Source organism: Nesoenas mayeri, assembly GCF_963082525.1.
Source record: "Nesoenas mayeri genome assembly, chromosome: 2".
Classification (NCBI taxonomy): domain Eukaryota; kingdom Metazoa; phylum Chordata; class Aves; order Columbiformes; family Columbidae; genus Nesoenas; species Nesoenas mayeri.
Window position 1 is genome coordinate 132,865,029 of NC_137543.1, and position 27,466 is coordinate 132,892,494.

Consider the following 27,466-nt stretch of genomic DNA (forward strand, 5'->3'; position numbering starts at 1 on the left):
TGTGCATGTGTACACAGATATCTATATAATGTGCATAGTTAATTATCTAATTAACATCTAAAATTCTGAGTCATCAACCTAACTTCTTCAGAGGACTAAAAGAACAGGGACTCATATTGATTTTCCAGCCAATGAAAAAAAGACAAATCACTCTTTGGGCAAATCAGGATTCTTGACTTAAGCTTACCTGGACTTGGATCTTTGCCAGCATTTTAAAATCACCTTTCAAAAAAGGTCCAAAAGTCTACAGAAACACCTCTGAGCTTTAGATGCAGCCTCCAAAAGGAATCTGTAATGCTATTTAATTACAAATTTAACCCTGAAAGTTTTGGTGGGGGAAAAGACTGGAAAGTTTAGCTCTTTGGAAGTAGTAACCTAATTCAAAGCTTGTGGGCGGAGTTGGGGTGTGTGAAGGTGCATAAATAGGCAGTAGGCACGGCAGCATTCACACCGCAGCCGGATCACCTTCACACCCTGGCAGGCGTCTGGGCCAGGACACCAGGTGAGGCGCCGCTGCAGGGGGCACCTGGGGGAGCTCTGAGCCTGGCTTACCTGGGGTGGGATGGTCGATCCATGGAAAGAAAAGACTGCAACAAAGTAGGCACAGTTCAGCACAGCTTGCCAGGAAGAAAAACGTGTGGAGAAATGTTGGCTTTGCAGGCTGAGGAGTTGAGAGAGGAGGGGTTGTTTTGGGGGGTGGAAAACTTAGCAGAAGTGCACATAGCCTTCCAGAGGCAAAGTTTTTAAAGAGCGGGTTTAATGTTCCTCTGTATTTGCTTTCTGCATCAGCAACAGCATAAACTTCACCTGGTCTTTGCTTTCCTGGTTGTTCCATACCTCCTCTGGTTTTTTTCTGTTTGAGGAAGCATTACTTCCACTATATGGGTCGAGCCAAAACAACTATTCAGGCAACCACTGAGTTTAATTTAACTTTATGCAATTTTCCTCCTTGCCAAGGAGACTTTTCTCAGGGCAGAAAGGCAGCCTGCTGCAAAAGTCGTATTTCCTTCCTTTGAAACAGTGACTCTTTGAATGTTTGAGGTCTATTGGGCATCCCAGTAGGAAAGAACACTGTACCACTGATGCAGATTCTGCTAATGTCTCCTCCTGCAGCTCCTACTCAGCAAAATGCTTCTGTTGCCCTGGAGTTTCATTTTCATTGTCTGAACTTTAAATAATGTCAGCCAGTTATAATTTTCGCATGAGCCTTTTTAATTTTCTGTATTGCTTTTGGAATATCTTGGATTCTCTAACTGTACCCATTACATTAGTGTTTTAGTTTCTAGGAGAATATTAATCAACAAAACATAGAGTCATGTTGCTAAAGTGTCTTATCCCTTCAAGGAAGCATCCCAGCTGAAACAGGAGCTTCCCATCAGACATGTCTAATCTCCATCTCCATGCCAGAGAGGCTGGCTCAGGAAAAGTCCTCTGCTTTGTGTTGCTTAAACTAGTAAACGTTCCACACAGCAAGTCCTGCCCACTCTTTTTATTACAGATTCTACTGGTTTTAAGGATTATATGGTGCTTTTAAGGGAAAAGACAGGATCAGAAGTTTAAACAACAGCATTAAGCTGTGTCTATGCCAATGGCTAACTATAAAGCCTAGCTTAACATTTTGACTTCTCATTTGAGTTGCTCCCGCTGCAAAATGGAAAAGAGCTGAGACAAGTCAATTTTTTAGTGCCTGGGCTGCTAAAGTCCTTGGTTGCTGTAACTCTGGGAGATCGAGGTACAATTGTGAACTTATTAGGACTTGAAAGTACTTTTGGAATTGCCAAAACTCAGTTGTTTAACTGAGCAAATTAAACATATGTAAAAAGAAGAGAGAGAAGCCAGCACATAAGTGCACATCTTAGAAGGACCACAGCCTAATGGCATGAAGAGAGCTGTAGAAAGCAGCCAGGCCCTCCATGGCAATTTGCTGAGCAAACCTCACCCTTGCTGGACATTCCCCCAAGCCCAGGCCCCTGCCTGGAGCAGTTCATTTCAGCCCTGACTCACCCTCCTGCATGCTTGGGACTTGACCTGCCCCTCTACCGCCCTTATCCGCTGTGTGCCCCAAGGCAAGCACCTGCCTGGCAGGCAGGACAACCTGCAGCTTCTCCCACCTGTTCCAGGAGCAGCCATGGAGAAGAGTTATGTGTCCGTGTTCCTGCTGCTCGTTGCCATCTCCTGTGCTCTGGCAGCAAAGGATGCAGGCAAGAAGGAGACCAAGGAGACAAAGGAGACTACTGCCAAACCGAAACTGCCTCAGACACTCTCCAGAGGTAAAGAAAAAAATAAAAAACACACACCAAACAAACAAACAAAGTGCAATCTGCTAAACTTTTGATTTCTACGCTGCTCTAAAATATTGATTTTCTTGCAATTCATTCTACAAATAAATTTTCTAGTATTTCCCAGCCCTCCTCCCTCTTTACTCCTGATTCAAAGCCCTCTGGCAGCACCTCTGTTCAGAGCCCCGCAGTGGCAGGGGGCGGGACGCGAACCCGTGGCGACCTGCCCCGCTTATAACGCGCCGCCTGTCCTTTCCCTGCAGGCTGGGGAGACCAGCTGATCTGGACACAGACGTACGAGGAAGCCCTTTTCCGCGCCAAGCACAGGTACCGCGGCCCCGGCACCCCCACGGTACCCCTGGCGCCCTCTAGCACCCCCTACTATCTACCCCGCTCCTAACAAGGAATCTTCTTTTCCAGCAACAAGCCCCTGATGATTATCCATCACTTGGACGACTGCCCGCACAGCCAAGGTAATCCCCCGGCACTGGGAAAGGAAAAAGAAAGAAAATCCAGTTTTCAGTTTCTGGCTAAATGCTGCTTAAAACAAAAATAATTCAATCAGCAAATCAGCCCCCACTGCTTGCTAAGGAAGGCTCAGTGAAATGCTAACTCGCATAAGCATAGGGCATGTTCTTCAAGTTGCTGTCACACGTAGGCATTTTCACAGGTGCAGAAATAAAATAAAATTGGCGTTACAGTTTTGCACGAGCTGGTACGGAAACAGGCAACATGACCTGTAACAAATCCGGGTTCTGTTCGTGTCACAATCAGATAAGAGCAAGACCAGCAATAGTGAAAAACAGTGATTTACTGGAAAGGACGTATTCAGCCCTCAGTACTGTTAGTGACTGCGAGTGAATCTGGCCAGGGACTAAACAAGACTAGGCTGAAATTGAGCTTTTGTGGGATTTCTGGTAACTGGGATGGTTCTTTCCCTAGTGTTTCTGAATTTACCTGAGGGGCCTTCTTGCTATGAGCCAACCCACACGGCAGGATCTTTGTGACCATCCATAGCTTCAGTAACTCCTGAAGGATCTTTGTACAAGTGTTAAAATCCTTTCAAAAGTACAAGGCTGAGGTCCTATGCACAGTATGGTCAGCGCCTTAAGAACTGGAGCCAGAAACTGTAACAGTAGAGTAAGAGGTTTGAAGAGTCCAATGCTCAAATTCAAACTTATATAGACAAGTTTGAGACCAAGCTGCACCATCTGAAGGAAGAAGGGACATTTTGTACCATTATAATTACTCTTTACCGCAAAGTATAAATGTGTTGATCACCTTCCAGTGGAATTAACTTAAAATCTTCAGTTGCTGTAATTGTAAACTGGGAATTCTCATTTTTGTTCTGTAATTTTGTTTGAATCTCTTTTTCAAGGACAATATATTTCAGGGACATATTTTTAACTTCCATTCCCATTTGTTTCCACTCTAGCCCTCAAGAAGGCCTTTGCCGAAAGTAAAGATATACAGAAACTGGCTGAACAATTCATTCTCCTGAACCTTGTGGTAAGTATCCCAGTTACACTTCATTAAGTGAAAGCAATAAAGTTATGTTTTAATTATGGCTTCTCTAGCTATAATTAGATGGTTTAACAGCCAGGGCTGGCTAAGAAAAATGACTAGTGCTGAAGCATAATAGATTTAGTAATGAGTCTCTTTTATCTGTAGCTATCATAACCTCAAAATATGAGGGAACTTAAAGTTCAGTAGTAACATTAACTGTTGCTATCAATTTGCAACTCCAGCTGTTAAAACTTTGCATCTCAGGCTGACTTTTTTAATGGCAAAATGTATTATTTAAGCTCTATTTCATAACACAAAGCAGAAAGACAAAAAAAAATTATGTAACATGCCCTCCTGCAATCCTCACTGGGAACCTTATCTGTTTTTTTTTAAGTATGAAACCACAGACAAGAATCTTTCCCCTGATGGCCAGTACGTCCCTCGGATTTTGTTCATAGGTGAGTATCTCCCGCATCAAAGCTGATCTCAGATTGAAGCCCCTGCTGCACCGTGCATCTCAAATCCTCAGGCTTGCTAGCGGGAATATATTCCATAAGAAACAAAAAAAATCTAGTTGGTTTTGTTGGATGAAATTTCAAAGCAAACCCAGATGGGTCATTAGCCTCACAGGTCCAGCATTCCTCCCCCACTGGTGCCACAAATGATGCAATTTCTTCCCTTGTGGCATTGAAATGACGTGATGCCGCAGTCACTGGAATGAGTAGACACTGGCTCAGCCTTGCTCATCTTCCTATCCCTAAAAATACCACATACCCATCAGGTTTCCATTTGTAACAACAGTCTCAGACAATGCAGGAACAGCAGTGACCTTGGAGGCTTCAGGGGCCGATTTTCAAAGCTCAGAACTCAGCTCCATGCTCACCTCACCTGCACTCCCCCTCATAGCCTTTTACATTTTGAACACGTATTAGCGGCCATGCAGGCACCCCAGTGTTCCCTCTCCCAGAACAGATACATAACCTTACATACACACGTATCACTAGCACATCCCTTGATAAATCTATCTTGTGATGATAATTTTCAACAGACCAAGGCAACTGCCATATTATCTCTGCCTTTATTACTTATTTTTTAAAACATTAATAGCCTGAAAGCAGCCTTAGCTTGTAAAGTTAATTCAGGATCTATGCAGTGGCACAGGGTGTAAGGCTCATCAGCATTGAACAGAATAAACATATCCACTTCTGCGTGAACACTTAAAATTGTAATGCAGTGACTGTGTAGAAGGATGATTTGTTTGGGGTTTTTTTAGCGAAAGCAGACTTGTCTTGCAGAAACATTTAGGAAGCAAGCAGAAGCGCAGAAAGCTTTATTTCCTTCTGTTTGAAGGTTAGTCCTGTTCTCTACAACTTCTCTCATCCTTTTTGTTTTCTTCTAGATCCTTCCCTGACTGTGAGAGCAGATATCACTGGAAGATACTCAAATCGCCTCTACGCGTATGAGCCCTCTGACATTTCATTGTGTAAGTAGCATATTCTGAAATATCCTGAAATCGGTTATACTTTTCACGCGACAAGGAATAACACCAGGCATTACAGCCTCTCACAATCAGTACTTGCTGAAAGATAGTTAACCAGGATTAAAATGGAACAAGATGCTAGACTTAAACTCAGTGAGGTGAAGAGAATGACGGCAGAGCCCTGGAGCCTTAAACATTCATCTGTTTTAAGAGAAAGCACACGTCAGTGTGAACGTGCATAATTCAGCAGTATTCAGTGTACGCAATGGTGAGAACTCTCACCGCTGCACAGCTCCCATCTCTGCCCTGCGAATGCCTGCACGATTGCCTTAACAGATCTGTGTTCTCACCGCTCAAAATCAAACAGATGATGTTCAGAAAATGCTTGGAAGAGCACAGTGCATCAGAATCCGTATAGCAATAGGCATGTGAGCAAAAGCTTTAACAATAACGACATTTTCTCTACCACAATTGTAGCTGCTGGAATAGGAAGTTGCAACATAAATAACATGTATAAATATTTCATTTCCAGTGTATTCAAATATGCAGAAAGCGCAGAAGCTCCTGAAGACTGAACTGTAAGGGGAAGAAGGAAAGCCCTTAAATACTATGAAGTCTGATCTTCAACCTCTTCTCCACTCATTGAAACTGGTGAAGAGCCTATTTAGAGCGATATTTAGTAATGTGTAGTGCTGGTTTATATACACAAACACTACAGTTTTACATTAGCACTTTTGTACTAGGCAGCATATTTAAAAGCTGGAGGCCTTTAAGGCATACAGAAGAATATTGTATGATCCAACTGTAAAAAATGATTTTTTAAGAAATAAATCCGTTTCCAGTGTTTACATACAAAACGTTGCTGTGTTGTGGGTTTTGTGGGGATTTTTGTGTTTTGGTTTCTTTTCCTTATAATCATCTACTATTATTAGAAAGACTAAACCCACTCTGTTACTTGAGACCACAGCTTGCAGTTTTACACCTAAGCCCTTTGGAAGGAAAAGGGCTGTTGTGGGTTAACCCCAGCCAGCAGCTCAGCCCCACACAGCTGCTCCTTCACTCCCCTCCAGAGGGATGGGGGAGAGAACTGAAGGGTAAGAGTAAGAAAACTTGTGAGTTGAGATAAGGACAGTTTAATAAATAAAGCAAAAGCTGTGCACACCAGCAAAATAAAACAAGGATTCATTCACTACTCCCCATGGGCAGGTGGGTGTTCAGCCATCTCCAGGAAAGCAGGGCTCCAACATGCACAATGGCAACTTGGAAAGACAAATGCCATAGCTCCCAATGTCCCCCCAATTCCTCCTTACCCTAGCTTTTATTGCTGAGCACAATGACGTGTGATCTGGGATAGCCTTGGGTCAGTCGGGGCCAGCTGTTCCAGCTGTGCCCCCTCCCAGCTCCTGGTGCCTCTCCAGCCTCCCCGCTTGACTCCATGTGAACACCGCTCAGTGACACGTCCCTGTGTTACCAACACTGTTTCGGTCACAATCCAAACACAGCACCATACCAGCTACTGTGAAGAAAATTAACTCTACCCAGCCAAGCCCAGTACAGGAAAGCAGCTTTTTATCTCCAGTTCTAGCAGCCAGCTAAACGCAGGACTGCTCAGCCTGCTTTATCTCCATTTATTTTCTCATAGCACCAACCTATGTCTGAGCTGTCATTATCAGCCTTTTCTTTTACAGCTAGATAAGAAGTGCAAACCTTTCACAGAAAAGTACTTGCTACTAGAGGATGGGATTGTTTACATGGGGTTTTTTTGTTTCTTCTTTTAAACATGCTGCATTCTGATGTGGTCTGAGGATCACATTACCCACATGAAGAATTTTTTTTAAAGCTAAAAATTGTTGCCCTTAGACGACTCCTGCTTACACTGGAATTCAGAAAAGCCTTGAGCTGATTAATAGAAGTAATATTATACTGATTATATGGTTGATTTCATGATGGTGTTACAGCTTGTGATTGCTCATTTACAAGCCCAAAAGGAATAAGAGAAGTCAGAACTAAAAGAAACCCTGCAGCTGAACACATGGCTGTACAGACCACCAGTGAGAAACACTTTGCCCAGGAATGTATCTCCACTATCTCCTCAGCTTTTTGGCAATGATGTCAGCCATTATTGTTGTCACTACTATTACCACTACTAGCACTACCAGTCATGATGATGACCACAAGAGAGGAACACACTTGGGAGGGTAGGACAGGTAAGAGAAGTGTGGGTTTCAGCTCAAAGGAACTTCTCAGCAAAATTAGAACCTGCTGATATGTCTCTGGCAAGCTATGCAAACCCTACCACCCAGAAAACCTCATGTGACACCTGGAACTGGCCTCAGTCATGCCACTATTCCTTCAGCAGTTCAGCAAGATGTTCCATTCTACTGCAGCATCCAGAAGACAGAGCGGGGGGAAAAGGATGCAGTGGGGGGAAGCTGCTTGTGCCATCACATTTACAAGTCTGTTTTTGCAAGACTCCTGAAGTAACGTCATTTGCTTAAGCAGATGTACTGATGCATATCCTAAAATGGATTTAAGGCAGAATCTACAAGGGTCCCGTAGTCTGTGTGCTATAGATGCAAATACATGAGCTAGTTCAGCCTGCAAGTAGCAACAACTTTATTTTTGAAGCTGAAATTAATTTTTTGCACTCAAGGCACTTGTCATTTGCTTTTCACCTTAGCCAAATTTTCAAGAATCTTAATTCAAATTAATTCTGCTTTTTTCATCCTCCCCTCTAAATGCAGATTATTTAGGCCCATAGAGGCATCAAACCAAGCTAAGATACCTAAAAACCTCTTTCAATTTATTTGGAAAACCATTGCTGAAGTACATACAGTCGGTAATCTGAAGTACACTGGATGGATGAGGTTTCCAGAATTCCACTAGCATTCAATCTTTAAATAATTAGGTCTAAAATAATCATGCAAGCTAGTAACACTAGCACATTTCTACTCGTCAGCTATAGACTTTAACATACATTTTTAAAGGTATCAAGTTTTGCAAGCTTTTTCTTTTTGTAATAGTTCTTCTCATGTGAAACCAGGCAGATGCTGCACAGTGGTATCAGTATGCTAGTTACCATTTGGATTCACTTTCTCAGATTGATGTAGAAGAATTATATTTTATTATTTTATAGCCAGTTACTTATATGTGATGAAAATGTGTAGGTGTCTTGAAGGAAATCAAGACAGCTTTCTACATTTTCCTAGAATAACCAACTTTAAGAAAGCATTTCAATGTAATTAAGGTCAAAAAACATCTAATATAAGCATTAAGAATGCTCCAAGTTAAACCGCTTTGTTATTTTGATACTTTGCTGCTTTTGTAAACAGCTTCTAGAAAATCCGGTTACAATTAAGCCCAATTCTCGATCATATAAAAATTAAAAACATCTCTCTAGAAGCCAAACAACAAAATCTTTATATGACCAAACTATTTTCTCAAGAGAAAAGACAAAGCAATGAAAAAAAGAAAGCTTCTAAGACAAAACTCACCAAGAATAGGCATAAATCATTCTTTAAAATGCTGTATTTCAGCACATCAGAACAATACATTTCTTGTATCATGATACACAAGTCAGACCTCCCAAGGGAGGTTACTCTCTTCCACCCAAAACCCAAAGTCAGACTCAATGTGTTTTATTGTCCGGCTTAAGAATCAGGTTCTGAAAGTGAATCCACACTCTAATGTGAATCTTCCAAGTTTGTGCTGGGGTTTGTTTTGGTTTTTTTAACCACAACCTTGAAGAGACAAATTATTATTAATATGGTAGAAAAACTTCAATCAAGCCACACAATCCATCGATTCACATGTTTTGAGACACAACACTTTCTGAAGTGGTAAGCTTTTCAGTATTTTCTCAGTGATGCACACTTACACTCCAGCATCACCTACCACATTTATGAGACTAAACCCACCCAAAACTGAGCACTGAAATAGTTAGGACGAATAAAAATCGATGCAGCAATGTGGTATTATCTTAAGCTTCATACACCTTCTTTGTAAGACTTCTCCTTTAAATTACTACATTTAAACAGTCCTGTCTAGACTAGGAAAATAAACTCTTGCTGAAGGCAGTCACAAGATAATCACTGTCCTCAACAAGTATTGAGAACAGCTGGTTAGTTGCTTAAACAGGACAGCACTTGGGGTGGGGGTGTGAAAAAATGCTGCATACTTTTACATTATACTTCAGCAATAATCTGAAGGCTCTTAAGGTCTTTGAGTACACGAGTGGGCTCTTACATTGCCTGTACAAGTATGTGCTTGAAACAGATGTCAATACTTCTCCACGTAGGAAGCAGTAACTCAGAGCAAACACCAGAAGATGGCGCTGACAGCAGCTGTGGAAGAATCAGCTACACCTGAAGAGAAGATGTCTTTAGCAAGTTCTCTATGCCTTCAGGTTCAACTCTTCCCATTTAAAACCTCGAGACAATTCCTTCTTCAGGAGCACTGGGCTTTCTGAGGGGCATGTAAGTCAACTTCTTTTTGCCTCCTTTGCAGGAGCAAGGAGGCATCTCCCCAGTAAAGGGAGGCTATGAGAACCCACTTTGTCTGCCCTCACTGTCTCCCTCACTCAGCTGCTGTGTACTTGGCATATGGCCTTAATACTCTTCCCCCTCCCCTCCTGCAGAGCCACATTCAGGCTGCAGCAGCTGCCAATCGCACCAGAAGCAGCAGCTGAACACAGTGCACGTCTGCAGTTCAGTGTGATCAGAAACAAATGGACATTATGTACCTTGGGTGTCGCGATGGCTGACGTTCCAGCTGATGCACCACTTCTATGACAGGCTGGAAGAAGGACCCTGCTTTCCTTCTGCTCAGAAAACACTTACTACATGGATAATGCACCATTCCAACTTTAATTCTTTTGTTTTTTCTAAAACAAAACAAAAACCACTACTGGAAACCACTACTGGTTTTTTTTTTTTAACTTTTTTTTTTTAAACTTTCTTTTTCACACATCATTCCATCTCTCATGAAATCAAGACTGTTAGCTGGATGACAGAGGAATATACACTGTGGAGTTATTACAACAACAATTTTACCCCATCTGAGAAAAGAGCTGTACAACAACTTTCCAGACATCGAGTTTCTTACATCAAAGATGACAGACACTATTGATTCTGATGTGCAAATCCCAAACTTCATTCACTTGTCAAAGAAAACAAAAGTTTCAAGTCAAAGTTTAATCAGCTGCAGATTACATTCTCCTGATTTTACTCATTCATTGTTCTCATAGTGAAGATATCAATTTAAAAAGTAATTAATTATTTTTCTTCTCAACAAAATTCTAAAGCTACCAGAAAGCCAAAACAAACAGGGAAGGGAAAGGGTGAAGAATATAGTAGTCATTAACATGTACTTAATGTGCACCACAGAAAACGACAAAGCTTCTATTTTTACTTTAACAGGAAAGTGGGAGATCATTATTAAGACAAAAAATTCTGACTCAAGTTAATTTCAAATCCTAATCAAATCATACTGTCCAACCATCCACTATATAATTTTAGCATTTTTATGAGAAATCATGTGATTTTTTGTAATCAACGAATACAGCAGAAAATACTTTAGTGGTTTTTTGGACACCAGAGAAGCCGGTATTGCTATAAAACTCACTGTATAGAGTTCAACACATCAACTACCAAAGTCTTAACAGAGTTATTTAACCAGCTCAGAGCAGCAATTTGACTCTGCCCAGCTACCAAATGCACCAGTCTACTTCAAGATAGAGATGCTTAGAAGAATACTGCAAAATTAAATATGAAAACTACAAATTTCTTATGGAAATCAAGTTTTCTTTTGCGTACATGTAGAATCCCTATTATGGAGAAATACCAAACTACAGAGAGTCAGCATTTTGAAGTAGAGGGTGCAGACAGAAGATTCAGTCCTCTATAAACTTATCAAAGAAATGCACTAGGGTTTGCACGAGGATCCTTTTGGTTCCTGTATCTATATGTCAGCCAGACTCCTAGAATCTGAAAAGAAAAAACAAAGATATTAAGCAGAGGGTCTGCAACCCCATCTTTCATCACTTGAACAAAATTTGTTTTAAACATAAAATCCTGACAATGAATCTCCAATACAAAAGTTTACGATACTTTACTATTGCTAAAACTGCACAATCACACATCAGCTTTCTTAATTAGAAAAAAAATGCACCTTCTCAGAAAGAATTCATACCTAGCCACACAGAGAAAAATAAAGCAAAAAAGCCAAAACTGTACCTGCAATGCAATGCAAAATATTTCCCATATGCATGTCTAGCACTAAACTTCCCCCTCCCCAAATCACAAATATTCACAAGCCTGTTATTCATGTAATGATAAACAAATCTTCCAAATTGTTTCATTTTACAGTTAACATTTAACTATAAAGCTATTTTTCTAGCACAGTTTCAAATCTTGTCATTCCCGCAACCACGTTCCCCCCTCCCAGCAGCTTCACATTCCTAGTAGAGAAACTGAGGGCAGATGTCAGAGTGATTCTGTTGAAGTTGCTATATCTCTTCTGTTGCTGTAATATCTACAAACCGTCTGAAAAGTGCAATAAGCAGCAGGAGTATTTTCACGTGCTGTACTGTGAAGTTACTAAAGATCTGCTCCAAGGACTTTTATCCACCAACCAGCAAAGCAAGAATATGTATAATCTGGGTACTGAAGCAAAGAGTAAAGCACCTCTCTAACCTGATGTTTAAAATGTAGTTCACTCATCAAGAAACTGTATCCTTGCACTACAGGAGGCACAAAAAAAAAATAAATCCCAAAACCAGAAAGCCCCAAAGACTGCAAAATTTAAACTTTAGAGCACCACATTTTAATGTGGTATCTAGTTGTGGTTTGTAGTCTAAATAACAAAGTTGTAAAAACTCACTGTGTCAAATAAAGACAAGTCCGCCTTTCGGCAGACTTAAACAAGCTGATGGCCTGGAAAAATATGACCCAATTAGTTATTTGACTCCTGAGGTGGCACTGAGAGTTCCTGTAACAAACCCTCTAAAATTAATTATTTCACAAAACAAAGCCTTAAAAGTGGGGAAAAAGGACTACATTTTCTAACCTCTTACCTCTGTGAAACTGAAGAAGAGTCCTATGCCTCCAACAAATCTCAGCACCATTCCAGAATACTCTTCTATTATTGGTGCACATGGTTGACACTGGTGACTTCTAAAACAATCCTGCAGCAGATACATAAGCAGAATCGCACTCTGTTTTCTGATGACATTTCATTAAGTGAAAGTGTCTAGTTACCTCTATAAAAGACTGCCAGCCATGGACAAAACTCAAGCAGTTTTAAAACGCTCCAAAAAAGCACGTATATAAAAATGACAATGGAGTACAATCTTTGCAGGGTGCTGTGTGATTATGTCTCCAATAAGTTAGCTGGAGAGCTTAGTATCATTGTAACAACTACCTTACACGTTTCTTTAAAAACTCTGATTTCTGCAACTATGAAAACAGCTGTACATATATAAACAAACACAATGACCTAAGTTTTTTCATGCATGATGAACTCACAGAAGAGCAGACTTCATTCGGATCAAAAACTCTGAATCCACAACAATTCAGGTTTCTCTCAATATCTGTTCTTGCGCTGTTAGTGTTATTCCATCCCACCTCCAGAAGTTGACTCTAAAAGGCATAAGCAAATACATATTAATTGAACTGTTTTGCATTTCAATGGAAACCAATATAATAGGCCAAATCAATAATTAGCTGAAACCTTCAGATCTTGAAGTCTAACAGGATAATATATTAAAATACGACTTGAAAGTTAAAACAGCCTGTACAGCTAACGAAATAGCAGCACCTGACAGCAGCACATTCATGGTCATAATTCATTTTCTTCCTTTCTTTTTCCTAAAACTAACAAGAGCGCTAGTAATGGGACCTGCAATTCATCTAACTGGGACTGCTCAGACTTTAAACAAGAAGTGCACTTACATATAAAAGTTGATTATTTAGTCACTGTGCCCTTGCCTGCTTCTTATGCAGTTAAGAATTAGTCTCCATACTCCATGGAAGCTGGTTTTACTTTCACACTTAAGGGTCACCTCTGTTCCTCATGTAGTTACAACCTTTTCAGCTACACCAGCACAATTCAGTGGCCTTATCATCTTTATATTATGATTATTGTAGATATCATCAACTTATCTGGAACTGCTGAACACACTATATAGTCAAGATATCATGCTGCTACACTTGTGACCATGAACCTAGACAGGAAGCTTAAAACCAAAACAAAACACAGCTGAAAGTCATTTTAGGACCAGATGTATTTCTTCCTAGCTACCAGGGCCAAGTACTGCCTAAGGTCTAGTCCTTATTTAAAAGGATAATGCTGATTTTCTTAAAATATGCTCTCCCCATTTTATGGAAGATATTTGTGTGTGTGTATGTATATTTATAGTATTATGCTATACATTAACTGAGAAGTCAGGAAACATTTCTTACCTGCTGTTCCTTGTTTAGTGCCAAACAGGCACAGGAGACAGAAAGCTGGACAATAAAGACTAGCAAAAGAATAATCATGTACTGGAAGCAATAGTTAAGGATATACTCTCAAATTAATTTTGCTTTTGTAACATGTTTCTTGCCTAGCAAGTTAACATGAGCAGAGAGGTTAATAAAAGGGGGTTCGAGAGAGAAAAATCTTAAGTCAATTTCTCCAGCTTTAGGGACTGGTGTTGTCATTTTAAGATACTTCACTTCAGAAGTAAAGAAAATATTTTCTGGGTATTGCACATTCAGATTTTCTTTTTCTTCAATGACATAGTCTTGTAATTAATTACAAAATATTTTTTTAACTAGGTTAAAGTTATAAGTGAGAGTTACTTTTGGAACATATCCTCACACAATTTTGGACTAATGCATCTGAAAACAGAACAAATCACAAAGAACAAACTTTGATACAAAATATCCCGTTTTGAAACTCTTCATGATTTGGCTGCTCCATTCAGAAACAGGTATTTATCTCACACAATTAAACTGTTTGTAAAGTGGAGGTCACTACTTAGTAACAGACCACAACTAGAAAAATACAGATTTTTATGTGATGAATCTCTTTTCTCATTCAGATCAATTTTGTTATGCAAGACAGCACCACACACTGCTTACAGTGTCAGTGAGCATAAAGGGGCAGCAAAGCGCACTGAGAAGGCCTGTGCTCATTTCTAGACTGAATTGGCCACTAGAGTCAAGGTATGAAACGAAGTGCTGCTTCTTGACAGCCTGTTCTTCTCACGATGCATTCCCCTGTCAACTACAACCAGCTCGCTATCTGGAAGTATCACCTTTCTCTACTGCTAAACATTGATAGTTCACATACTCTAGCTTGGTGTAGGGTTGGGTACACTGTAAGAAGCACCTGTGACAGTGACCCACCACTAAAAGCTCTCAAAAAATGGGAAGATTTTATTTTTTAAAAGAGGAGATGCAAACACTTCCCTCTTCAAAGCGCAAACAAGGGAGGAAAAAAAGGAAGCTGGAATAAAGGGGAAGGAAATTTAATTTAGACTGCATTTGACCAAAACAAGGTTGTGAATTGCTGCTCTGTTTCTGAAGCAGCTTCTACATTCGTCTCAGCTGACAGAACAGATTGTTCACATGGCTTGAACCAAGTGTGATCCATGTAAGGCATTAGAAGGATACAAAGAACAGCAACACTTGATGATGTTTCACTGCACCAATCAATCCAACTAAGGCAATCAGGAAGAGGAAGATTCCTACTGCAATTGCCACTCCAACAACTCTGAAACTAGAGATGAGGCCGAAGCCGATTCCCCATGCCGCAATTCCAATCAGCAGCAGGCTGACCAGCTGCAGGGAAGAGAAAAGAAAAAGTCAGTCTGCATATTAACAGAGGGTCAACCTACACACAGCTACATTCTTTACATTAAAGTTGTTATTAGGTACAGTTTTTCTTTCCAGTGCAAAGAGATGCAGCACAACCCTAAACAAACCAATCTACCACTTAATCATGGAGATCACTTCAGTTCCAGATGTTTTAAGGCACATATACTCTTCAACACTGCTAATGTGGAGCTTTTACAACCTAATCCACCTGCAAATCAAGCCACATTACATTATCTGCAACTGACTAGAGACACTTAAAACAGAATTGACAAATAAACTAAAATCACTGGCTTCAGTCACAGAATGGAAGAATGAAAATTCCAGATGTCTTCTGAAATGTGGGCAGTATATTCAAAGAAAATAGGATGTACAGCTCCACAGCTTTAAACATGTAAAAAAGTGCACTTTGCCAACTTACTGTAATCAGGAATACAGCTGTATTAGTTCATCAGAGAAGCTTCTACATAGTTCATGATATAATACAACAGTTAACAAGGTCACACAAAAATACTTTTTAGGTCTGTATCTCAAGGACTTCATGTAGGAAAACAATAAAAGTGCCCTGTCTCTGCTATGTACTTCTGCAAGAAAAATAGCTCTACTATGAAGTCAATCCTATTTCAATACCCAAAATGCTCTTACGCTGTTTCCTTCCTTTTAGAGATGGTATTCAGGGAAGGCAGGCAGAATCTGTCCCAGTTAGTTTACTGGGATTTATTGTTAGGTGGGCAGGAAGCTCCAGCCTTTCCTGTTTCCATGCCAAAAGCACAGAAAAAAATAAAATTCCAACATGAAAAGCTGAAGAGAAATCTGTAATGAAGTACAGCAGGAGGGAAGCAGCAGACAAAGCCAACCCAGATGTCCAACACACCGGTTGCTTAACACACTCATGTTTCAAACAGTTAGACCTATGCGTAACTTATCACTCATGACGTTCCCTGTTAAATAACACCAATTCAACATACAAATTTTAACTTCAAAAAACCCTGATCTCACCAAAAAATACTCAGGAGTTGTATCATTTTTAAAAACAAAACAGAACAAAACCAGTAAGTGATTAGTCTAGTCCAAACTCCTGGCTTTATTTGACAGCAAATCCAGAGCAAGCACTTAAGAGTTGTTCACCAGTTTCCATTCAAATGATGTATCTCATGACATTTTACTGCTTATCCAGAGAGGTGAAAGAAGTTAAATATAAGAGGAAATTTCCAACTTATCCATGAGTATACTTAACCTAAAGCTGTGCATTTTTGTGGGTTTTAATACCAAACATGTTGGCGTATTTTTTCAGATTAAATACCTTTCAAAAGACTGACCCATGTAGTGCTGCTTTTGAAACAAGGAAATTGAAGGTAACATCAAGAAATCCAGTATAACAAGTAGTCATGCTTATCAAGATTAAACACAGTGAGTATTTTCTCAAGTGTGTTCACACAAGAACACACCTCGAAAAAAACGTTTCCACCAAAAGCCAGTAATCCACAGGAGAAATTTAAGAGTCTGCAAGAAGGAGGATATTTGCCATACCTTTACCTCTCTTTTACCACATGAAGAGACGAAAGAAAACTATACAATTCCAAAGAATTGATCAATATCAGTACAGTTCTAGGATTAATTCACGTTTGTCTTTGTTTCTCAAACAAAAAGCCTTAAGCTTAGTTAAAACTAAAACACAGGGCTAAGAAATCATAAATCTGAATTACATGGAGGTGAGAAGAAAAAAATAAAACAAAGCCTTGGCTCTGCCAGGGACAGATTTTCTGAATGCATGCTTCAGAAGACTATAAACTTCCTGATGTTTTATGTTAACTGCCTGATTAGCAAGGCTAATTTTTAAGTGCAAGACCTACCTGTTCTGATCTAGGCCCATTCATTTATCTCATACCACTGGGAGGATTTATTTTTCCACATGAGCATCAGAAGCAAACAACAAAAGAAATCTCATAACCCAATTTCCAATCAGAAAGCGCTGGCTGATGTCTCGTGCTCTGCACCAGCTTCTAAGCTCAGAACTCACACTGCCACTACATAGCTCTTCAAAGTGTTATAAAAAAGTCTCAAAAGCAATGCCAAATTCCAATTTATTTCACAAAGAAAAGAAGAAGAAACTTTGCTCCTAAAGATTTTCACGAACACTTTTTATCCTGCCTGAGCTATGACTGCAAATCTTTATTTTCACCAATCTCCCTCCAGGATATCAAAATGTGTATTTATTCAGCTCTTTGCTCATTTCAGAAGAGGTCTAAAACAATTTAGATGAAATGAGCTTTATTCTTGAAGTATCACAATCAAAAGAAGAGACCTAAACAAAGTCTGTGTTTAAAACACCTACTGGATAAACGCAGTGCACCAGCTGCAGGGTACCAGTTACTTCTTGCTGCTCGCATCTCCGTTTCCATTATTCTGATGGCGTACACAAGAAATTAGTGCGTATGACACTAAAAGTTATTACGGTGGCCACCTAGTCCAAAAAGTTTTTCTGGTAGAAACAGCCACGTACTGAATCTAGAACTGCTATGGTTTTCAAGTGGAAAAAAGAAAACCTCTGGCTTTTCAACCTATTGTTGAACCCTAGATGTCCAGGAAACACATGACTGGCTTTGCAAAATAAAGTAACATAAAATAGTTTAGTTTCTCTTTTGATCACATTCTAGTTTTAGAGCCAGTGTCATTTTCAAGCTTTACCACCACAATACTAAGGCTGTATTTTCTTTCACATGACGAAGTTGTCCATTGCCTAGTTCCTTAAAACATCTGGAAGTTCAGTATGATCACAAATCTATGCTACTGGGCTCTGGTTGCTAAGCTACGTGAAAATGCTATATCCATCGAGGCAGATACATGATTTGGATCAAAATAACTACTGGCTACTCCAATTCTGGACACTTGAAATTGTGGAACGCTGACTTCGTGTTTCAACACTGCAGGTTTACAAACCATACCAGAAACAGATTTAGTTCCTGACTCCTCTGCATGTCAACCAAAAGATGAAATTATGATTATTTCTTCATTTTCAGGTTTGAATTAGACTATCTGAATGTTGAGCAATAAAACTATGTATGTATGTACATATATAGTTTTATAATGCCATAATGTGAAAAACTAAAGTAAACACACACCACTGCCAACAGGAAAGAGTAACTTAAGCTGTTTTGGGAAGAGGTTTTACAAGTCTGTAAAACACTGCAAGGCTCATAGTGTCAGGCATTGTTCAGCCACCAGAAATGACTACCCAACAGTGCTTATTTCAGTGTTTTGAAACAAAAGGATTTAGATGCAATATTTCTAAAAGTGAAGCTGCTAAGACTTTGTAAAATGTACCTGAAACAAAATTACTTCATGACCCTAACTACTTCTAAATGAGTAATACATACATTCTAAACGTACAAGCTTTATTTACTTAATTTAAAAAGTCACCTATTTCTGTTAACTAAAGGAAAAAGGACTCTCTAGGGAGTTTCTGAATGTCCCATTTTATTTTACTGAAACCACATTTCACAGCACCAGAACTCCCCCACATAAAACAGCATCATCCCAGGAAGACTGAGGTACATGTGAAACTCAATTTTACCTACAGGAGTTTACTTACATAAAGCTAGCCTTGGCTATTAATGCTTCACATATTTGGTTGGTAAATCCACTAGAAACAAACAAAGTCACAGTCCAGTTTTTAGTGATTACGATGGAGCCAGTTTCACACAGTAGTCTCATTAGTAAACTGAAAAGGCTTTGGTTGAAGAAATGGCCTGTTAGACTGAATGACAACAGGCTGGACTGCTGAGCTTAAGGGTAGTAATCCACGTCTTAACATCCAGCTGCTAGCAGATAAGAGCACCAAAAAGTTTGATACTGGAGCAAATATTATATAGTATCTTCATCAACAACGTGGGTGATAAGACAGAATGAATCCTCAGAATATCTGTGGATGATACCAAACAAGAAAGAGTGATTGAGTCTCCAAATGGAGATTCAACACAGATGGACCTTGATAAGCTTGAGGAATAAGCCAACAGGAACCTCATGAAGTGCAAAATTCTGCTTCTGGGGTGCTTCAGTGGAGCCTGGGAATGGATCAGTTGAACAACAGCCTGAGATAGGCCTGGGGATGACACTGTTTGCCAAGTTGAGTATGAGCCAGGAGTCGGCTCTTATTGCAAAGAGGAAAAGCCAAGAGGAGTGCAATCATGGGAAACTCAATGCTGATGAGACTGCTGCTCAAATACTGTGTCCTATTTCAAGCCCCCTAGGTTGAAAAGAAATTTGAGAACCTGTAAAGAGTCACCAAAATGGCTTGGAACCTTGAGGATGATGTTTGAGAAGCAGGTGATGTAGCTGGGTTTGTTTAATCTGATGAAGAGGCAGCCTAGGGATAATCTAATAGCAACTGAAGCTGAAGGCACATTACAAAAACAACAGAAGCAAACTCTTCTCAGTATTGACCGAGCACAAAACAAGAGGCAACAACCACAAGTAATGGCTTGGGAGGTTACACTGGATATCAGAAAAAATATCTGCAAGGTGGTGTGGTGCCGTACACAAAGAGGTGATAATCTTTGTTCTCAAGGTCTTCACAACTCAGCAGACAAAGCCACAGCTGGCGAAGGAGTGTTATTCATAAATCTGCTCTAAGTAGGAGCCTGGTCAGATGAGCCCCAGAAGTCCCTTTCAACCAACACTCCCACACACGACAGCCAGCTCTTCCAGCATGAAAGGTTTGCCACTCTCCACACCAAGCTTTAAGAGGCAGATAAAGGACAGATTTAGTACTTACCAAGGACTCCTCTGTATCATATACCTCATTAAAGGTAGATCATACCAGCTCCTAAACCCCATATCAAGAAAACACCTTCTTACAAGCAGTAAGAAACTCTCTCAATAAAAGAGCAATGAATGATTCCTCAGAAGTACTTATACAGCTTCAAATACACAAGTATAAGTCTTGTTCTCAGAAGTGATTTTAAAGGTCCCGTTCACTTAAGATGCATTTACATAGAAAGTCAACAGGCATTGAGAGCAAAACAATTTCTTACAATCTCAGGCTGGAGCAATCTGTCTCACAGGAAAACACTAAAAGCACATACTGTCCACAAACCAGAAAAACAACACAGGACCATGGGCAGTAAGTTAAATTTAATATCTGTATTTACTATATACTATACTGTCCATAAATACAAAGGCTGGCAGCTTTAGTTGAAAAGCACACAAGCAAACAGAGGCTTAGCATAATCCAAAATATAAACTCATCAATTTATAGTTTATAGTTTTCACTATAAAATCAAGTGCTTTTTCTATGGAGAAAAAAAAAAAAAAATCAAGCATACTGCCAATAGACAAAATCTTACTCAAATATCAGCATCTCTACAGGAAGGATTTTAAGGACTGTTAAGACTAAGACCAGTGGGATAGATCAGACTCCATTTTAAGTGACTTCCATTGTATTTTTATACATATATATACATGCACACACATTTGAACTCCAGAGATGTTTCAAAAATAACAATTTCTAGACAAAGGAGAATTTGTCACAGAGGCAAAGTCATCACAAGTTTGATTGCCCTGTTCTCCAATTAATTTCTGATTAATATGATTAAACCATTAGCTTTTACCATACTTGTCAGGGTTTTCTTTCCCCTTACTGCTGCATAAATTACTACTCCTCCTAAAACAAACGAACAAACATACAAACAAAAACCACAATAAAAAATACTAATTTGGTCTATTCTTTAAATTGAAGTTCTCCTGTGCCCATAGCTGCTCGTTTCCCTCACTCCTGTACTGGAAAACTGTATTACTCTTCATAATTACCCCTTGCGTACTATCCACAAGCTTAAAGTCTACTTTACAAAAAGAAATCAAGATTCTGATAAATTGTTTCTCTCAATAACGCCACTGAGAAACAATTCAAATGCCAAATCCATTTCCCCCTTCCTTCAACAGCAATCCACAAGCAAACCTGCTGTTTTGATTAACTAGCAACTTTTCAGCATTTCAGCTAGCTTGGAGTGCTCGCTAGGAAGGAAGTCATTTGCAGAAGTCAGCGTTCCCACCATTTTCTTGTAGCCTCAGCCCAAAGAGGAATTTAGTAAACAATGGGCTTCAGAATTTAAATTTCAAGAAATACAGCTTCACCATTCCCATGTAAAGCAATTATATAGCATCTACACTGGTATCAGCAAAGGAAATATTTACAGAATAGCTGTCAGGCTGGATATGGAACAGGAATTCAAATCACACAAATTACACACATGATGCAACACATCATCCCTAACCTCTCTCTCTCCCCACATGAAAGTTCATATTCCATTTCTTTTAAGAGGGCTTTCAAGTTTAAAACTTAAATGGTATACATTTTGAAGGCAGAGATTTCTACCACTCTCCCCTTCAACTTGGCCAGCCACTTCTGCACAAACATAGACAATCCTGAAGACAGTTCTTCTGGTCCCCTGCATTTGATCCAAAAACATATTAAAACAGCAGGCAGTACAAAGTGGTACATATTTAGCAAGCTAAGCCTAAGCTAAATAGATCTCCATTACAGCTGTAAGCTTGCCAAGTTGTAAGCAACTTCATCACCTTACAGTACTTCTTCAGCTTTACTGAAAGCACAGTAAAAGCTGAGGGGTAAGGAAAGCTCTGGGTACCTCCAAAGGACTTCTAAAAGAGAGCAAAATCTTGCACATTTAGGCGACTTACTTAAATGAAGAGTAGTCTGGTTACTGAACAGGCGTGAGACACATGACGTGGAACAAGCAATTTATGTGAAAGGCAGCATTCTTGTCTCTTATCATGAAAGCCGGTTCCTTCAGTTTGACGGTCTACTTCAGAGTTCTTCATGTTACTGGCCAATGATTAGGATCAAATTGGTTTTGACCATATAACAAGCTTCTTTCATGTTAAAATGGCAGTGAGATTTAACCCCTGTTTTGTACTCCCTGCTCCTTGGAAATGCAAGCTTTCTGCTGTCTAGCAGGAAAAACTATCTTCTGCCAAGTTTACCTTTGCTTGTTTGTTCACTGTTCTTTAAGAAGTTGTTAAATGTTCTCAGGAAGCTCAGTGATCCCATAGATGCTTCTTCCACACATATATCCCCCTCAACATGAAAAAGAGTAGTAAGAGCACAACTAGTAACTGAAGCTACAAAGCTACCACAGGGCATTCAAAGGGCTTCTCGATAATTGTACTGGTTTTAAAGTGTAAACTTGCACCACTAGGATGGCTGAAAACATCAGTGGTATCAAAACATACCATGCTACATATAGCCTCCTTCTTCTGTGTCCTGTCATTCTCCAGTTCTGTCACCAAAGGCAGTCTGCCTTCCAAGCTCCAACGCCACTATGCACTCTGTGCCAGACAAGTGAAAAAAACAAACAAACCAAAACCAGCTCATATGTCGTCTACAGACCCTGCACATGTCTCAATTTTGACCTGCTACCACAAACCACTGTCACTTTGGCTATAAATTGGCACACAGTATACCTGAGGACATTCCCAAGCACTGACAAAAAGTCTTAAAATATATATTTTTGCTGTGGTCATTCTTCAGTATTCTCAAGCATGAGCATAGAATCCTTCCCAAAAAAGCCAATGAAAACAAAAATCCCTGAGACTAAGTTGACATGACCAATATTAACCTTCCCTGCCACGTACCTGGGACCTTCTGTACCACGGTTTTATTTATACATCAATACCAGATAGCACAGCTTATACTGACGCCTTAAAAATGTCCTTGGGAAAGACAGAAATGGCTCCAGGGCAACCTGCCCCATCTGCTGAGCATCCAGGTAGGAGGATGAGATAGACCATCCCAGCACAGGCTGGCACTGGGGCAAACTCCTGACACTGTTCTCCTGAACGCTGATCACAGACCATCAAATTCAGCAAACAACAGGATAATTACTGTTCACTTCTTACAGCAGAAAACAAGCTTACACAAACCAAAATGGAATTAAACTCAGAGATTGCAGATTTATTCACCATTGTGAAACCAACTGGCACATGAAGCAAGAACTGTGTTTCTCTAATCCCTGTCTGCTACTACCTGGTTCCACATGGCTATTATGGCGGTCAGGAACTATCAGAAAACATGGAAAACAGTCACGTTCACTTTCCCTAGGAAAATTCAGATGTTGCCCACACCTCAGACACCAGGTTTCCCCTATGCAAAGAGAAGGGAGATGGAGCTGGCAAATCTGCACAAAGATGCAACATGCTCACATCTTTGCATCTGGAATGCTGCAACTAAGACAAACACTATTAAAGACCCTACTATGCCAAATACATTCTGCCCAAATCTGAGAATTTCTGTCCTCATCTGTGCATACTTCCATAATACTGGAAAAGCAATTTTGATAAAGGCAGCGGAAAAGCAATTTTGATAAAGGCAGCAGAAAAGCACTAATTGCACTTCCAATAAAAACTGCACCCAGAAAACAACAGGCACCAATAGGGAAGGAAAAAATCAAACAAAACAAATTAAAAACCCCAAATCCCAACAACAAAAAAGCACAACAGCTTTCAAATACAACGCTTTGGAAAGTGATAGCAAAACCAGGACACTTAACAGGCAGTCTAGAAAGCAAGTTCAGAGAGTAAAGCATTATAAAAAAAAAGTAAATTATTTTTAGAAAAGTACTCTTTAGTGTTAAGAGGAAAGATGGATGCTCTTATGGAATGACCTCTGTGCTAGTAAAAAATACACACTTTTAATGGTAAAGGTACCACATGTTTTACTTCAAATCAAATGGCCACTCCAGTGTATGGAAAACTGAAAAACTGCTTATCAAAACAAAGGCAAGATGTTTACATACTGAGAACAAACAGTTCATGTTTGCTGCTGAAGCAATAATTAAGTGACAAAAACAGCAAACACCATCCAAACAAACTGTCATTTTTGTTTTTTACATTTAAATATTTAATCTTGCAAGCTAGCTACCACTTCAATGTTTCATCCAGAGCTAGGACTTAGGAATTTCCCTTTCCTTTCTGAGAATCTGATTTGCAATAAGATATCAGCTGTTCACACTTTGACACAATTACTCAAGACTTGCTTGGAAAGAACACTGTCTACCTAAGGAAATCCTTGTCTGGTTCAAGTGAGCAAATACTGGTGGAGCCAGCATCTAGGGTTCTTATACCTGCAAGATTAGAAGTCTTGCTTTACATACACATCCTTGAATTTGGCAGAACTCTGTGGACAGGCTTTTTAAACAGTTTGCAGGGATTTGTCATTTGATGGGAAATGTTGGTATGATTGAATAAGTAACAACAAAATTGGTCAGATAACCAAAACTAATATTTTAAATATCCTTGTATGCAAACAGTTCTTTCATGTAAGACTTTATTCCAGCAATACACATCATTATATACACACTGACTCAACAAATAGTCAATTAATTTCCTCTACTTTTATAATACCCATAAGGAACCATAGTGAAGGTAGCATGACGCAGCATAGATGTCAGAATTACTCATATAAAACAAATTTTAAAATAGAATCATGGCCTAAAGACATTAACTTAGTTCAGAGAAGAACCAAAAGTCATCATCTAAAAAGAACATTAAGCGAGCAATTAGGTTAGTGGGTTTCTGGTTTCTTGCCTTGTACCAGTATCTGATTTATTACTGCCAGGACATACATTTTTCTTGGTGCACTAACATAAAAAGTAAAAGAAGACATCATTAAAACAAAGAAACAAACAAACAAAGTCAAGCTCAAATATCCTATTCTAGAAATGTTTTAAAGAAAAGCAGAATATAAACTACTACCCCCAATATACAGTTCTGAGGCTTAATTCATCCCAAGTACCTGATACAGACACATAAACGCTAGCTCAAAAAACAATCAAGAAGTGTTACCTACTTGAGCTAACAACCCTTTTTACCTTCACTACTCCCCACCAGTTATTACTCTGAATTAACATTGTTTAAAAAGATGTTGATTAAGTCCTTGCTCTGGTTGTCTTCTGCATTTTTTTTCCAGCTGGGAAAAAATAAGTCCTGTTGCAACCTATGTGCTATATTGTCAGGTTTTTGTCTAACTGAGGAACACAGAAGTCCACACATTTTGCTGGATCAACTCCACCAGGCCAACCAGATACCTTAAATGTTATTTCTGCAACTCAGAATTTAAAAGCATTAGTCCTGTAACTTGCTTATAACTAATAAGTGACACAAGCAATAACAACTGGATATTGCAGTTACTATAATTCAAAGAAGTCACTCCTTCCCTTCAGCAAAAACTTATGTTCTGCATAGGTCAGATGAAAGAATAGCAAGGTGACACCCACAAAGTAAATTCTGCCCAACGATACACAAGACTAGGATCATAGGTGCCTTGTACAGGTATCACAAAGAGAACTACAGAGGTCTCAAAGATCAATCCACTCGTGCTGAGGCTAAATACACACAAGACGCCAACCAGACCACTTAGATTTGGTTAATATATGGCTGTAGGACTAAGTGCTGGTACCTTCAGGAAAAAAAAAAAAAACTGCTGTCCATATGACATCAAAATGATATTTGTGTCTGTATTATGTTGGAAAGATTCACATTTCTCTCTCTTCTGTCACATAAGAGATAATAACAACATCTTGCATTAATCTCTGATTTATGGAAAGGAGAAATCAGAATGGGACAATAGATCTATAACCCATCCACTGGGATGAGGGACCCCCATGAAAGGCTGGACCAGATGATCTTCTTAGGTCTCTTCCAATCTGGGCTATTCTATGATTCTAACTTATCCAAATGATGAGAATCTATATACGCTAAACTTACCTCCAGCTATAGATGTCAGGAGCAACGCTTACCTGCTCCCCTCTGTTCTGGCTGGGGCTAGCATGGGCAAACCACAGTACCACTGTGATCCTGGGTGACTTTTACAGTGGGTAGACTGGGCTCCCCAGACATGCTACGGAGACTTCTCAGGGTCACATTCCACAAGCTTCTCCAAGGAAGCACATGCATAATAGCACACCCTCTCCTGTATTAAGGTTTTTGTTCTGCTCTTTTCCAAGGGACCAAGGGTCACCTCATGGTCCAAATAATATAATAACAACCAACTCTGGCTTTAACACAGGTGGCTTCTATCTCCATCTGCACTCTGTCCTGGTGATCACCATCAGGTACAGTCACTGCCGGCTACAAGCCTCCTGTCTTGCCTTTAATATGAGATCAGACAGTGCTTTCAGAAAAGCACTGATACAACTGCACACAAGCTCTGGCTGACCCCAGTTTAAGTCTGCTGAAAGTTAACTCCCAGTTGTTAACATGAAACATTAGAAGACACACTATCTGTCCGGATGTGTTGTGAGAAGTCATTACATGTAGTCCTGTTTCTTTTTATTTCTGTGTCATTTTAAAATAATGAAAAGAAAAACCCACAGCTGTACCACAAGTGGAGATTTCGTTGTTCTCTGTTGAAAACAGGTCCTCCAACTTGCCTGAACAAAAGCAGGCACCTGCAGGGAGTTCCCAGCAATTCCATTATTTCAGTTTAGTATATTCCTACTTTTCCCCTCACACATGTTCCCAGCTCCCCGAAGTAAACAGACTTTGAAACCTACTGGTCGGTCCCTAGGGAGAGCCGGGAAGCCCCTCACCACGGGGCCGGGGCCTCTCCAGCGCATCCCCCTCCTTCTCCGATGTGCTCTGGTCTCTACAGGCCTCGTAGGGCCCAACGCACCGACACGGCACTTGTCACTCACCGATCTGCACTTAAGCCGCTGCTACTCCCTGGCTGGGGAATAACAAAATAAGCCCTCCCTCGCTCACGCCGGGGTTGGCGCAGCGATATTCGCAGGCAAGGAAGAAAGGGCAGCGGCGGCCCGGGCCTCCCCTCGCCACGGCGCCGCCCCCGCCCCGGCCCAGCCTGGCCCGCTGTGGGGGGCGCAGGAAACGAGCCCCCGGCCCGTGTTACCGCTGCCCGACCGCCCTGGATTTTGATCCCAGGGAGCCACGTCTCCGCGGTGACAAAGCCCGGCCCGACCGGTGCCACCTTGCCCCGCCTCAGCCGGAGGCCGCGACCGAGCGGCGGCCCCGGCGTGGCGTCCCCCAGGCCCCTCAGCACCAGCAGCCGCCTCAGGCCGGATTGAGCCCCGACACCTCCTCATCCCACCCGGCGGCAGAACCCGCAGGGCGAGGGGGACCCCGCCAGGGCAGCCCTCGCCCCTCCCTCCCGCCGCCTCGCCTCAGCGCGGCGGGCACGCACCGTGTAGAGCAGGTTGAGGGCGCAGAGGCAGTTCTTGGAGCAGGCGAAGCCCCCGCACACCATCGCGCCGCTGCCGCCGCCGGGAACCGCGCAGCGGGAGGCGGGGGGCGGGGTGGCGCCGGCAGCGAGCGGG

At 40.6% G+C, this 27,466-nt stretch overlaps 2 protein-coding genes across 2 annotated transcripts; one reads left to right on the forward strand and one right to left on the reverse strand.

Annotated features, from left to right (window-relative positions):
- Window positions 1-1,916: 1,916 nt before the first annotated feature.
- Window positions 1,917-5,847, forward strand: AGR2 (anterior gradient 2, protein disulphide isomerase family member; the record flags this gene model as incomplete). The annotated part of the gene is made up of 7 exons (XM_080340527.1): window positions 1,917-2,270; window positions 2,543-2,606; window positions 2,700-2,752; window positions 3,715-3,788; window positions 4,180-4,243; window positions 5,185-5,268; window positions 5,798-5,847. Exons 1-7 carry the CDS (start codon window positions 2,129-2,131, stop codon window positions 5,845-5,847), a joined length of 531 nt encoding a protein of 176 aa, XP_080196653.1. The 5' UTR covers window positions 1,917-2,128.
- A 5,327-nt stretch (window positions 5,848-11,174) lies between these two features.
- TSPAN13 (tetraspanin 13) lies at window positions 11,175-27,396 on the reverse strand (the record flags this gene model as incomplete). Its single annotated transcript, XM_080338733.1, has 6 exons — window positions 11,175-11,249; window positions 12,338-12,448; window positions 12,789-12,902; window positions 13,725-13,805; window positions 14,922-15,089; window positions 27,334-27,396. 6 exons carry the CDS (start codon window positions 27,394-27,396, stop codon window positions 11,175-11,177), a joined length of 612 nt encoding a protein of 203 aa, XP_080194859.1.
- Window positions 27,397-27,466: the final 70 nt, after the last annotated feature.